The 14,944-nt window shown below is 36.2% G+C and overlaps 1 protein-coding gene across 3 annotated transcripts in view; it reads left to right on the forward strand.

The window, feature by feature from the left end:
- CWF19L2 (CWF19 like cell cycle control factor 2) overlaps positions 1-14,944 on the forward strand; it is a 112,767-nt gene that overhangs the window by 54,067 nt on the left and 43,756 nt on the right. For 2 of the 3 annotated variants that reach the window (XM_032285699.1, XM_032285698.1), the window contains exons 11-12: positions 6,938-7,054; positions 9,600-9,737. In XM_032285699.1, coding sequence (XP_032141590.1) covers positions 6,938-7,054; positions 9,600-9,737 — 255 coding nt within the window. The remainder of the gene's footprint in view (positions 1-6,937; positions 7,055-9,599; positions 9,738-14,944) is intronic. The other variant, XM_032285700.1, reaches the window with a different exon arrangement.

A 14,944-nucleotide genomic window follows, 5' to 3' on the forward strand; every position in this document is an offset into this window, starting at 1 on the left:
AAGGTTTCCTTCTTTCTCTATCTTGTGGAATAGTGTCAAAAGGATTGGTACCAATTCTTCTTTGAATATCTGGTAGAATTCCGCTGTGAATTCCTCTGGTCCTGGACTTTTTTGTTGGTAATTTTTAAATTACTGTTTCAATCTCATGTCTTGTTATTGGTCTGTTCAGGGTATCTAAAAATTCTTCCTGATTTAAGCTAGGAGGGTTATATCCTTCCAGGAATTTATCCATGTCTTCTAGCTTTTCTAGTTTATGTACATAAAAGTATTCATAGTAGCTTTGAACAATCGTTTGTATTTCAGTAGTGTCAGTTGTAGTGTCTCTTGTTTTGTTTCTTAGCGAGGTTATTTGCAATTTTCTCTCTTCTTGGTTAATCTTGCTAATAGTCTATCAATTTTATTTATCTTTTCAAAGAACCAGCTTTTTGTTTCATTTATCTTTTGTATTTTTCTTTTTGTTTCAATTGCTTTTAGTTCTGCTCTGATCTTGGGTATTTCATTTCTTCTTCTGGGTATGGGTTTGGTTTGTTCTTGTTTCTCGAGTTCCTTGAGATGTGACCTTAGAATGTGAGCTTGTGCTCTTTCAGACTTTTTGATATAGTTGTTTAGGGCTATGAACTTTCCTCTTAGCACTGCCTTTGTTGTATCCCAGAAGTTTTGATAGGTTGTGTCATTATTGTCATTCAGTTTGAGTAATTTTTAAATTTCCATCTTAATTTTTTTTTTTTGACCCAGTGCTCATTCAGTAGCAGGTTATTTAATTTCCATGTATTTGGATGGTTTTGAAGATTCCTTTTGAGATTGATTTCTTATTTTATTCCACTGTGGTATGACAAGGTGCTTCATATAATTTCAATTTTCTTAAATTTATTTAGGCTCATTTTATGGCCTGTCAAATGATCTGTCTTGGAGAAAATTCCATCTGCTGTTGAATAGAATGTATATTCTGCAGTTGTTGGATGAAATGCTCCGTATAGATCTGTTAAGTCCATTTGTTCCAGGGTATAGTTTTAATCCATTCTTTCTTGGTTGACTTTCCGTCTTGATGACCTGTCTAGGGCTGTCAGTGGAGTATTGAAGTCCCCCACTATTACTGTGTTTCTGTGTATCTCATTTCTTAGGTCTATTAGTAACTGTTTTATAAATTGGGGACCTCCAGTGTTAGGTGAATGTATGTTTAGGATTGTGATATTTTCCTGTTAGACAAGGCCTTTTTACCATTATATACTGTCCCTCTTTGTCTCTTTTAACCACTGTTGCTTAAAGTTTGTTTTGTCTGATATAAGAATAGCTACCCCTGCTCACTTTTGGCGTCCATTTCCATGAAATGCGTTTTTTCCACCCCTTTATTTTAAGTTTATGTGAGTCCTTATGTGTTGGGTGAGTCTCCTGAAGGCAGCAGATGGTTGGTTGGTGAGTTCTTATCCATTCTGCTATTCCGTAACTTTTAAGTGGAGCATTTAGGCATTTATATTCAGTGTTAGTATTGAAATGTGAGGTACTGTTGCTTTCATCATGCTCTTTATTGCCTCTGTACTTTGGTGTTTGTTTTTGTTTTTTAACTTGTATTTTTCTTTTATAGGTCCTGGGTGATTTATGCTTTAAAGAGGTTATGTTTTGATGTAAAAGTTTTGTTTCAAGATTTAGAGCTCCATTTAGCTGTTCTTATAGTGGTGGTTTGGTAATGGCAAATTCTCAGCCTTTGTCTGAAAACGACTGTATCTCTCCTTCGTATATCATGCTTAGTTTTGCTGGTTACAAAATTCTTGGCTGAAAATTGTTTGGTTTGAGGAGGCTGAAGATAGGTTCCCCAATCCCTTTTAGGTTGTAGGGTTTCTGCTGAGAAATCGGCTGTTAATCTGATGGGTTTTCCTTTATAGATAACCTGGTGCTTCTGTCTCACAGCTTTTAAGACTTTTTCCTTCGTCTTAACTTTGGATAACCTGATGACAGTGTGCATAGGCAAAGATCTTTTTGCAATGAATTTCCCAGGTATTCCTTGTACTTCTTGTATTTTTTCTTGATGCTATCTTGGACTCTGTGAGGGTCCTTAGCTTTGGTGGTTTTGTGCTCTATTTTTGTGCTGGTTCGACTCCTGATAGGAGGTGGCACTTTCCAGAGACCATCAGCTATAGTAGTGTGGAGAGGGACTGGTGGTGAATGTGCTTCTAGAATTCCCAAGATTATATGCCCTTTGTCTTCCACTATCAGGGTAGATAGGGAAGGACCATCAGGTTGGGGCAGGACTAAGCATGTCTGAGCTCAGACTCTCCGTGGGTGGGTCTTGCTGGGGCTGCTGAGATTCACAGGTCACTGGAGTTGTGTTACTTAGGAGGATATTGCTGCCTCTGCTGAGTCATGCAGGTTGTCAGGGAAGTGGGGGAAAGCCGGCGTCACGGGCCTCACCCAGCTCACACGCAAACTGAAGGGCCAGTCACACTCTCACTGTACCCCCCACCAACAGTGCCATGTCTGTTTCCAGGCTGAGGGCAAATTGGGCTTGAAAACTTGCCAGAGGATATCCGCCTTCTAGCTGCAAGAGAAAAGGGCTTTAGTTCTTCCCCCGCCTATGAAGTGTGTACACTGGATTCATGTATTCCTCCGAGTTCTGGCCAAGAGGTTTCTCACCCTGTTCAAACTGTTTATAAAGTTCAGCTAGGTAATTTCTTTTCCCTGTGGAGTTTTACCGTTGGCTTCTCTGACCACCCTCCTGATGGGTCCCTGTGGTGCCAGGGAGGAATGGGCTGTTTGGGGACCCAGTGAGCTCCCAGGGCCTTTCAGCTGCTTCCTATACCTCTGTATTTCACTTGGCTCTCTAACTTGACTCAGTTCCAGGTAAAGTCAGAAACCTCTCCTGCAAACAGACCTTCAGCTTCTCCAGTGGGGGTATGTGTTTGGGAGGAAGTGTGTTCCCACTTCCACAGTTGGGACACTCACAGTATTTGGGGTGTCTCCTGGGTCTTACAGGAGCAGTCTGCTCCTTCAGAGGGTCTATGGATCCTCTCTGGATTGTTGGTTTGTTCTTACATTCAATCTAAAGCTAAAATTCACAGTGCAAGCCCCTGCATGATGCTCTCTCTAGAGCTACAGTCTACTCCTGCCTTGTGTCTGCCACAATCTCCTGAATCCTCAATTTCTTATTACTATAAAAATGATATACACTTGTGGGAGAAAATTATTTATTATCTCACAAATATTGTAGATACCAATAGGAAGATTTATTCTGGTTATATTAATAAATTGATTTTGTAGCTTTATATAAAGTGTTTGTTTTCTCCTTTCTTCTTTTAAAATAAGAATCCATGATTTTTGTCAGCCAGAAAGCTCTTTTATGAGTTAATGAGTAAAGGTTCCAGAGCATTTTGGGATTTGTTAATTAAAGTATCTATATAAAATGCTTTAATAAATTATCAGTTTTGATGTTTTTAAAATATAAAGTCCTCCAGAGCAAATTATAATTGTTGGGGATAATTTAAAAACCTGGAGCATTTGGCATTCTTATGAAAATGGAAAGATTTTATAAATGCTTTTTAGTTATATGAAGAAGTGTTTCTGCTTTCTTTTGAGATATATTACAAAATTACATGGATGATGAAAATGTTTTTGCATATTTTCTGTGTAGAGTGAACTTCTCATTTTTGTCTTGTATTTTAAAGCCATGTAGATGGTTAGAATGCATTCTGTCTTGTTACCCAAAATGGAGCAACATGGGATCTTCTGTATTGGCAGTCCTAAGGAACAGAAAGTCAGCAAAGGGAGGAAAGAGCTGACTAAAGGGGAAAGTGGGTTAGTTTTGCAAGTACAATTAATCTCTCTGAGGCACCAGTTTGTTAATGACGTTTATCAAGCATTTATTGAATCCCCATTATTGTTTTACACTGTAACAGGTCCTAGAGATACCAAGTAGTATATAGCTTAGTCTTTGTCCTGTAAAGACTGATAAATATAAATAGACAAATAGTTCCTGAAATGATTACAGTCTAGCAACATACATATGCCTAAAATTATTGGGAACAGAACATTGGCTGTGACTAAATTCTTAATTTCCTAGTTGAGCAAGAAGGGATAATTGTTGCATACAGAGGAAATAAAATTTACAGTACATTTACAAAAATTACAAGGAGCTAGAAAAGTCTAGGGCCCAAATTTGAAGGCTTTGTGTACTGTGTGAAAGTGCTTTACCTTTATTTCATTACGTAGTACTATTTAGACTGGTGTAGGATCGGGGTTGTTTATATATATTTTAAAATTTTACTGACCATGATGGATTAATAGTTTTATAAAATACAATAAAAATTAATCACAGAAAGATGAAATAAAGATACATGAAATAAAGTCCCAAGTTTTTATTTAGACTGAACCAACATAAAATGATTCTTGTATTATCCTGTTTTCATGCTTCTGTAAAAGACATACCCGAGACTAGGTAGTTTACGAAAGAAAGAGGTTTAATTGCACTTATATTTCCACATGGCTGGGCAGGCCTCACAATCATGGTGGAAGGCAAGGAGGAGCAAGTCACATCTTATGTGGATGGCAGCAGGGAAGGAGAGAGCTTGTGCAGAGAAATTCCCATTTTTAAAACTATCAGATCTTGTGAGACCCATTCACTATCACGAGAACAGCACAGGAAAGACTTGTCCCATGATTCAGTCATCTCCCACCGGGTCCCTTCCACAACATGTGGAAATTATGGGAGCTACAAGATGAGATTTGGGTGGGGACATGGAGCCAAACCATATTAATTCTATACAATTGCTATAAATGTTTATAAACACTCAGTTTCTGTACTTACCTCATCATGGATTAGTAACAAATATTTAATAGCTAGTAATTCTTGGACTTGTAATGGTCTGTGGGGCATACTTGGAGTGGTATTGATCTTCTAGCTGAAAAATGGCTCCTGAAGATTTTTAGGCGAAGAATAGCATGATTATATTTGTGTTTAACACAGTGAATTTTTGGGGGGATATGGGCATTGATTAGGTTTCAGGCAGAAGGGTAGAAACCAAGGAACCCTAGAATCATCAGCATTTGAGGGGTAGCTGGAAATGGAGGAGAAAGTGAAGGTGACTTTGTTTATGTTAATAATTCATGTGGGGAGTAGTTTCCCCACTAGGCCATAAGCTTATAGAAGGCAGGGGCTATATTTCTTGTTACTCCTAAGATAAAATAGACATTTCTGAAATATTTGGTGAATGAATGAGTAAATGGATGAATGAATAAATGAATGAATCGGGTCAGAGTGGTAAAGGCAGAACCAGAAGAGGGTAGAGTGTTTAAAACTGGAATAAGAATTTCAGGCTAGAAAATGTAATAAACAGAACCAAATGCTTTCAAATCAGAGAATATGATAATTTGTTAATTATGTATTGGACTTAGTAATTTGAAAGTCCTTAGGGACACCAGCTTTATCAGTAAGGTAAAGTTAGAAGCCAGATTATAATGTGTTGCCTATCTCTACTATCTGGTAAGGGGGTGAGTAAAAATATCTTTTAAAAGATGGCACTTCATTAATCAATGTTCATTTATGTATTGAGGAAGAAAAGTAATCATAATCTTTGGTATCAATTTAGTATTGTGTTTGAATGTAAGATCAAGAATAGATATGTATTATTTTTCTTCCATTTCAGCTGGGGAACTAACATCTATTAAATGAAATTGGGATTGATTTTTTCCTACATTTGATTCTGATTGAGAATAAAACTAAAATATGAATAATTTGCTTGGTCTTATGTCAAATAGATTTTTAATGAATTTATTTCTTAATATTATTTTTGTTTTTAATTTTTAAAAACAGATTTAGAGGTTGCATATGCAGTTTTGTTACAGGGATATATTGTGTAATGGTGAGGTTTGGGCTTCTGTTTTACCCATCACCTGAATAGTGAACGTTATCCCCAATAGGCAATTTTTTCAATCCTTACGCCCTTTCCATCCTCCTCGCTTTTGGAGACTGTAGTGTCTGTTCTCTTTAGGTCCATGTGTACCCATTGTTTGGTTCTCACTTTTAAGTAAGAACATGCAGTATTTGATTTTCTTAGTTATTTCACTTAGGATAATTGCCTCTAGTTCTATCCATGCTGCTGTGAAAGATGTTTCCGTTTTTATGGTTGTGTAGTATTCCAGGGCATATACACCACATTTTCTCTACTCAGTCATCCATTAGTGAATGCTTCGGTTGATTCCATGACTTTGCTGTTGTGAATAGTGCTGTGATAAACATTTGAGTCCAGGTGTCTTTTCAGTATAATAATTTATTTTCCTTTGTCATTCCCTAATATTCTTTATTGATTATTAGAGTCCTTCCAATAACATTCCATTTCCATCATAGAATAAAGTTTACCCTTACTCTGTACTGTGCCAGGCTTATACTTGGCGAAAAGTTTGTAGGAAAAATATTATGGCTTGAAAGTATGTGGGATATAATTACTTCTGAAGAGTCAGAAAACTGAAAGGTATTTGAAGGCTGTTAATAGGAAGAGTAGAAGTTACATGTAGTATTATTATATTTGCTGGTTTAGCAAGTTTGTCTGTCATTGCTTTATTTCTTATAATCAACTTTTAATAGGATCTTTTAAATTTAAAAAGATGTTAAACATTACATCTGCTGCATAAGTGATGAGCATTCTCATACAATGCTACATGTACTGTTGATACATCGTCATCTTTTAATATTGTCTAGATGAAAACTTTTATTTGAAATTTTCTTTTCTTGATTGCTTTTTAAAAAATACTAAAACATTGGATATTTTTCACACTGTATAATGATTATGGTCATTTTACAATATAGAGAATAATGAAAATTCAAGAGATTTAAGGCAATCTACAATATTATGTGAAAACTTAAATCATTTTAATGCTTTTTTTTGTTATTAAATAAAAACATTCAGCTTTCTTCGCAATAATTTCAATAGTTATCTCAATCTTTTTACAGAATGAAGACCAGCAAGAAGTAATCCTTGTCCGAACAGATCCGTCTGGTAGAGTATGGCCTGTGAACACACCAGGAAAATCTCTGGAATCACAAGGAGGAAGAAGAAAGAGACAGATGGTATGTTTAACATATGTCTTTGTTTATTAATTCAGAATTCCTTCTTTCCCTTGGGGCTTTTTTTGTATCAGACTGCAAAATATTTTCTGAAATGTAGCCTTCAAATGCCAATATTGGAAGATAGTAAATGATGTTATTGCTTTTATTCTTAGTTATATCTCTTTGCCTTTTACAGAATGGAAACTAATCCAGCTATGTTTTTTCAAATAGTTGTTAACATTGAATGTTTAAGAGAATTTTAATTTTAGTGTACATTTCTTTGATATTGTTTTCAGCTGCTTTCGGCATACTTGCTATAGCTCTCAGGGAGGGAAAACCAGAGCTGTTACTAGTGTTAGACAGCTAACTTGAGACCTGGTGATGGGGTATCCATACACAGTAATGGCTTAATTATGTAGGTGCCATGATCCTTTATAAACCTAATTTTCTGTTCCATTTTCCAACTCTAGCAATTAGTTTTTAGCACTACCTTGAGGCCTTTTAGATGGCAAAAACAACGTAGTCAGCTTTCCCAAGTTAGGTTTTTTATTTTAAATTTGGAAGATCAGACAAGTGGTGATTGCATACACAAAAGATCTGTTCATTCAGAATATTTCTGTCAAATGTTTTTTTTTTGCCTTTTGAGTGCCTGTGTTGCTAGAGGTTCTAATTAATTAATTCAACAAATAGGAGTGGAATAGATATGTCTTCTAATGTAAAGGGAGGAATTTGGTGCTTGGAGAGGTGCAGGAGAGAATAGTAAAGGTTTGAATTATATGAAATGATGGAACTGACTAGGGATCCATAAATGCATTGTCAGAAGACATCGAGGGTCCTTTTTGAGTTGCATACTACTGAGCATTCTAGGTATGGGAGTAAAGAAGGTAGACACTTTCATTCAGGATTAGAGTTTGCTCTTTGAGTGTAATGAAAAGACAAGAGGGCCAGAAATTAAGTGTGTGGAGCCAGGGGGTGATTGAAGTCATGGGATATGAGATTTAAGTTGTAAAGACAAGAATAGTAATGTTGGGAAATGTCGTTGCACCCCTGTTCCAAAGATCTCAAAGAGGTTAAAGATAGGGTTTTATTTGGATAAGGTAATGTGAGAGCAGCATTGCAAAGATTTAATTTGGGAGGAAATAAATAGTATTTTTCTATTCCACACCTGGATGTATGGAACCAACTGAAAGAAACATCTGGGACTAAATTAAATGGACACCAGAATCTCAGCTTTGCTTTGATAAAAGCTGTTTACAGAACAAGGGTTTAGTAATTAGAAGTAGGTGCCTTAGTTTGGGCTACTATAACATAGACCAGGTGGCTTAAATAATAGAAATTTATTTCTGACAGTTCTAGAGTCTGAGAAGTCTAAGATTAGGGTGCTGGCAGATTCATTGTCTGATGAAGGCATGCTTACTGGTTTGTAGATGATAGTCTTCTTGTACCCTCACATGGCGGAGAGAAGAGGGAGAGAGAACAAATTCTCATGTCTTTTAATAGAGGTACTGTATCAATCAGGGTTCCCTGGAGAGACCGAACTAAGAGAATAGATGTATATATGAAGCGGAGTTTATTAAGGAGTATTGACTCACACAATATCAAGTTAAAGTCCCACGATAGGCCGTCTACAAATGGAGGAGCAAGGAAGCCAGTCCAAGTCCCAAAATCTCAAAAGTAGGGAAGCCGACAGTGCAGCCTTCAGTCTGTGGCTGAAGGTCCGAAAGTCCCTGGCAAACCACTGGTGTAAATCCAAGAGTCCAAAAGCTGAAGAAGTTGAAGTCTGATGTTTAAGGGCAGGAGGCAGCCAGCATGGGAGAAAGATGAAGGCCGGAAGACTCAGCGAGTCAAGTCCTTTCAACTTCTAGCTGCACTGGCAGCTAATTAAATGGTAACCACCCACATTGAGGATGGGTCTGCCTCTCCCAGTCCACTAATTCAAGTGTTAATCTCCTTTGGCAATACCCTCACAGACATACCCAGGAACAATACCTAGTCCAATCAAGTTGACACTCAATATTAACCATCACAGGTACTAATCTCATTTCTGAGGACTTCATGATCAGAACTCAGTTACCTCCCAAAGACCATGCCTCTTAATACCTTCATATTGAGATTTCAACCTGTGAATTTTGGGGCAACATAATCATTAAGTTCATAGCAGTGGATTTGCTAATAATTCACCTCTGTTTTTGATATACTTACTCCATGTCTGGATAACTTCAGTCTTCCCACCACAGTGGTAAGAAATTTTAACCATAAGGAGAAGAAGAGCAGAAAAGAGAGAAGAAGGGATAGAACAGTTTTGCTGTTTCATCAAAACTCAGAAATCAGATATTATCATGCTTCCATCCCTGGGGAAGAGGAGAGGAAAGAGGCAGAAGTAGGGAGTGTAATTCTAATGGAAGTTCTTTAACATGGAAGCTGGTAGATTAGGGATAAACTGGAAGAAAAAGTTGTGATATATAATGGGATTTTTATATTTAACATTAGATTTTTCTGTAATCCATTAAGAAATACCTCAGAGACTTGTGTTTTCATTAAATTCATAATGTTCATTTTGTCATAGGTTTCAACCCATGAGGAAAAAGAAAGGGTCAGATACTTTCACGATGATGATAATTTAAGCCTAAATGATTTAGTCAAAAATGAAAAGATGGGAACAGCAGAAAATCAAAACAAGCTCTTTATGAGAATGGCATCTAAGGTAAGATATATTCCTAGCATACCTTTGAATTTTGAGAATCAGGTTATTCAGTGTAACAGCATTCTGCTTTTTGGAGAGATTTGGTTCTTTCTAATCTTGGTTCATTTTATTAAATTAAATCCTTTGTACGACTTATTAGAAACATGCATTTTGGAATTAATCTGGTTGAGAAACAGACATTTGAAATTGTGTTTTTAAATATAGACTATGGTTTATTTCTCTAATGCATTCTGTGGAGATTTTAATTACGTATTTAATCTACCCTTTAAGAGAAAATTTTAAGCCAGAGTTAATGATTGGCAATACACTGTTCATTAGGTGACCAGTCTGCCTTGTCTTAATGTTCTTCCAGTTCTTCATAATTGTCCCATGAAGAGGTTGAAGAAAATATTTGGATTAATATATTATGAATTATGGAGAGTCATTTGGGAATAGTCCTAAATCTATATGAAAATATAAATTATTATAACACATCATTATGGGTATTATGAATTTTTGTTTCAAATAGCATTCTTTGTGGCAGTCTCTTCCACTGAAGTCTCTTTCAACGCTACCTTTAGCATTTTTTTTTATAAAATAGACATTGTATTTAAACTGTTCTGTAACAAGTTTTGGCAAACTGTGACTCCCATGAGAAAAATTCAGCCTACTCCCTATATTTGCAAATAAAGTTTTATTGAACTACAACTATATACATGCATTTACATATTATGTAAGGCTGCCTTCACTCTATAATGGCTGAATTGAGTAGTTGTGACAGAGAGTGGATGGTCTATAAAGCTGCAAATATTTACTGTATGGCTCTTTACAGAAAAAAAATGGCCAGCTCCCACTCTATAATACCAATGGTTACTTTTTGGTAGTTGAAGTTTGAACTGAGTCACTGAGATACAGACATGGGATGGGGAGACCTTTAACTGTATACCTTGTCAGACTTATAATCTTGTATTTTTTAACTTTTAATATTAACATAATTATGTGAGTATGTTACCCAGTAAAAAAACTAAACTTAATGAAAACTAAAATAAAGTAACCAAGGTATCTCTGTGTATATGTGTGTGCTGGGGAAGAGGGCAATAAAATGAAATTGAATTTAAATGGAAATGGCTTTTGTACCTATCACCAAGAGTTACTTGAAATCTTACATTTAGCCTATTAAGATAATATACCTCTATTTATTTTGGAAAAAATGCCAGAAATTTCCTAGGGTCTGGAATTTTAATGCAGAAAGAAGGAAGACATATTTTTATTAGTTTCCTTTTCAGAAGTGGTACCACTGTATATGGAGTCTGAATTAAATAGTTTTAGCAATCTTATAAACCATTCAAGTTTATGTACAAGAGAAAAATCCTTCTTAAAAATTGCAATAGCTATTTATCAATTCAGCAATTGTCATTGAACACTTATTTTATGCCAGATACCATTTTAGTTGAGGGATACAGAGAAGCAATTAAGTCAAAGTTTGTGCCCTCAGGAGCTTATATTTCTAGTGGATGAAAAAGACAGTGAACAAATATATAAACCATGTAACAAATAATATATTACAATTGAAAATGGTTTTGTAGAAAATCAAGCGAAGTAGAAGCAGCTGAGATGATATTTTCAACAGAGTGTTGAGGGAAAGCCTTTCTGTATAGGTAATGTTTCATCAGACTGAAAAAAGTGAGCAAGAGGTCCATGTAAGTATCTGAGGGAAGATTATTTCAAGTAGAAGAAACAACCAAGGATCTGAAGCAGAGACAAGCTTGGAGAACATCAAAAGACAGCAGAAAGACAAATGTTATTGGTAGTAAAGGGGGGAAGAGAAAGAGAAGTAGAGATGAGATAGGAGACAGGAGTCAGAGTACTTAGGTCAGGGGGCCCCAATGCCCGGGCCACGGTTGGGTACTGGTCTGTGGCCTGTTAGGAACTGGGCCGCACAACAAGAGGTGAGCAGAGCGAGCCAGCAAAGCATTACTGTCTGAGCTCCACCTCCTGTCAGATCAGTGGCAACATCAGATTCTCATAGGAGCACAAACCCTATTGTGAAGTACACATGCGAGGCATCTAGGTTGCACACCCTCTTATGAGAATCTAACTAATGCCTGTTGATCTGAGGTGGAAGTTTCATCCTGAAAACACATACCCCTACCACTGCCCATGCCACCCTGTCTGTGGAAAAATTGTCTTCTATGAAACTGGTCCTTGGTGCCAAAAAGGTTGGGAACCGCTGAGGTGGGGTCTTACAGGTCTACCTCAAACAAATGGAGAACTTTAGCATTTGTTTTAATGATGGGAAACCATTTGAAGGGTGTTTTTTTTTTGTTATTGTTTCAAGGCTGTGTTATTATTTGAATTATATTTTGACAGCATTTTTCTGGCTTCTCTTTTGAGAAGGCATTGGAGGGAAGCAGAAGTGGAAGCAGGAGATCACTTAGGAGGAGAATATTATGTTAGTTCAGATAGAGCCATAGATGGATTATGATGGTAAAACTGGTAAAGTGTCAGGATATGGGGCATTGCTGGTGCCATATTATTGAAATGGGAAAAATTGCAGGAGGGACACATTTGGGGGCTGGGGGGAATCAAGAATGCTGTTGTGGACATGTGAATTATGAAATGCCCAGTCACATGGTAATGTGGGCCGACTGCCCCAGAGTTCTGGGTAGATGCTGGCTTTCCCATATAGATTTGGATGTGTTAGCATTTAAATAGTATTTAAAGCAATGGGATTGAAGAAATGATTAATGAGGAGAATCTGAAGACTGTGTCCTGGAGAGGACAGAAAGGATTCAGCAAATAAAACTGGGAAGTGTAGCCAGTAAAGTACAAGGAAAACCAAGGGTGTGGTGTTTCAGACAGGGATGTTGTGAATGACTGTGCCAGCTGCTTCTGAGGGGTGTGGAAAATCTTTGAAGATGGAAAATGGCCACTGGATTTGACAGTGTAGAGGTTTCTGGTGACTTTAATAAGTATGGGTGTTTTTGTTTTTTTTTTTCCCAATAAGGAAAAAAGCCTGATTATGTTGGGTTCAAGAGTGAACTTCAGAAGAATTGATCTTAGAAAGGAGCTGATTATCATGCACCAATTATATAAGGAGGAATGGCAGAGTATTAGTGTTAGTATATAGATGTAGGTAAGCTCTTAAATTTGGTAGTAGAAAAATGAACAAGAACCAGATGTGGTGGCTCACACCTGTAATCCTAGCACTTTGGGAGGCCAAGGTGGGAGGATAACTTGAAGCCAGAAGTTCGAGACCTGTCTGGGCAACAAAGTGAGACCCCCATCTCTACAAAAAACAAAAAATCAGGAAGCTGAGGTGGGATGTTCACTTGAATATAGGTGGATGTCTGAAACTGTGGATGATACCAGACCCTATTCATACATACCTGTGATAAAGTTTAGCTTATAAAGTATAATTTATAGACATAGTAAGAGATGAACAACAGTAATCATAAAATACAACAAGTATAACAATAAGTCAGCATTGCTACTCTTGCAATTTAAGGCTGTTATTAAGTGAAATAAGGGTTATTTGAAAACAAACTCTTTCATACTGCAACAGTCAGTCATAACTGAAACGGCTACTGAATAACTAAATGGACAGGTAGGCAGCATACACAGCATGGATGTGCTGGACAAAGGGCTGATTCACATCCCCTGGAGGGAATGGAGGAGAACAGCATATTTCATCACACTACTCAGAATGCCACACAATCTAAAACTTATGAATTTTTTATTTCTGAAATTTTCCAACCACAGTTGACTGCAGGTGACTGCAGCCATGGGAAGTGAAACCACAAATAAAGAGGGGTTACTGTATTGTATAGGATTGTTTATTTAATATTGGCCGATTTGGCAATCCTTGCATCTTCATTACTTTCCCTAAACATTTACATCTTTGATTTTTTTTTTTTAATTGGAGTTCACTAAGCTAGAACATTGTAGAGGCTAGAATACTGTAAAAATTTACCAGTGATATTTGACCCTTAAAATTTCTGTTTCCAGTCTCTGTTAGCTGAAATAGAAAGTTCTGACTTAGAAAATAATGTCCCAATTTTATAAAATGACGTTTTGAATTAAATAGTTATATAAATCCATTCCTATTAAAATCGATTTATGAGAGGTCTTACTAGGATAGACAGTAGGTACTCATTAAATGTTTATTCCTCACCTTTCATTCATTTTTTACATTATTTATAAATATATGCTTGTTGTTTTGGTTTCTATATGATTTAGCTATTACCCAATAATTTCAGCAGAAATCAACCGGAACTGGTAGCATTAATAAACCTACAAATTAGATAAACTATTGAATGTGCAACTGATGTACATTCAATCCAGCCTTTTAAAAAAAGTTTTTATTGACCAATTTACATATTATTGAATTTGTAGCAGTGTTGTGTTAATATCTTGACAGGTGTGTTATTTTTATCTAAGCAAATCGTTGTTTTTTTTTTCTTGTATTATTTAATGGAGGTGATTTTTCTTAATATACAAAGCAATGCCAGTTCCTACCGATGTGCAGTGGGGCTAATGGAAGTACAGGTTGCTATGGAAATGCTGATTTTGCATTGTGGTTTTTAGTTCATCCTGCCTAATAATTACAGCAGAATAGCAATTTGTTTTGTGTGTTTAATAATTAAAATCAGCTGTGCTAACAATTGGAAGCATTACTAAAAGCTTATAAAAAAAGAAAGTATTTGAAGTGTTGGCCATATTTCCATGAATACTGTGCTTAATCTCTTCACTCTTAAAAGTTTATGAACCAAAGTAGCCAAGTTATTGAATTTTTAGATAGCAATATTGTTGGTACATGGGTTAGTTATGTCAAATATTTTCATGAATGACCCAGAAAGTTCATTATCCTATGTTTCTTTTTATTATTAGTTTAAAATCATTACTTTAAGACAGAGGTTGGCAAGCTTTTCTTGTAAAGGACCAGATAGTAAATATTTTTAGCTTTTTCTTGCAATTACTAGCACTGCTATTGTAGCACTAAAGCAACCATACACGGTATGTAAATGAATGGATTTGACTATATTCCAATAAAACTTTATTTACAGAAACATGTGAATGGCCTGATTTGGCCTGGTAGTTGTAGTTTTTCAATTCCTGGACTAGAATATATAATCTTAAAGGCAAATGTATTTGAATTTGGGTACATGTTGAACATACCTTATCCAAAAATTAGAAATCTGGAATGCATTAAAATTCAAAACTTTTTG

The sequence above is a fragment of the Sapajus apella genome, unplaced genomic scaffold (assembly GCF_009761245.1).
Source record: "Sapajus apella isolate SASKATOON/1434 unplaced genomic scaffold, GSC_monkey_1.0 scaffold16, whole genome shotgun sequence".
NCBI lineage: Eukaryota > Metazoa > Chordata > Mammalia > Primates > Cebidae > Sapajus > Sapajus apella.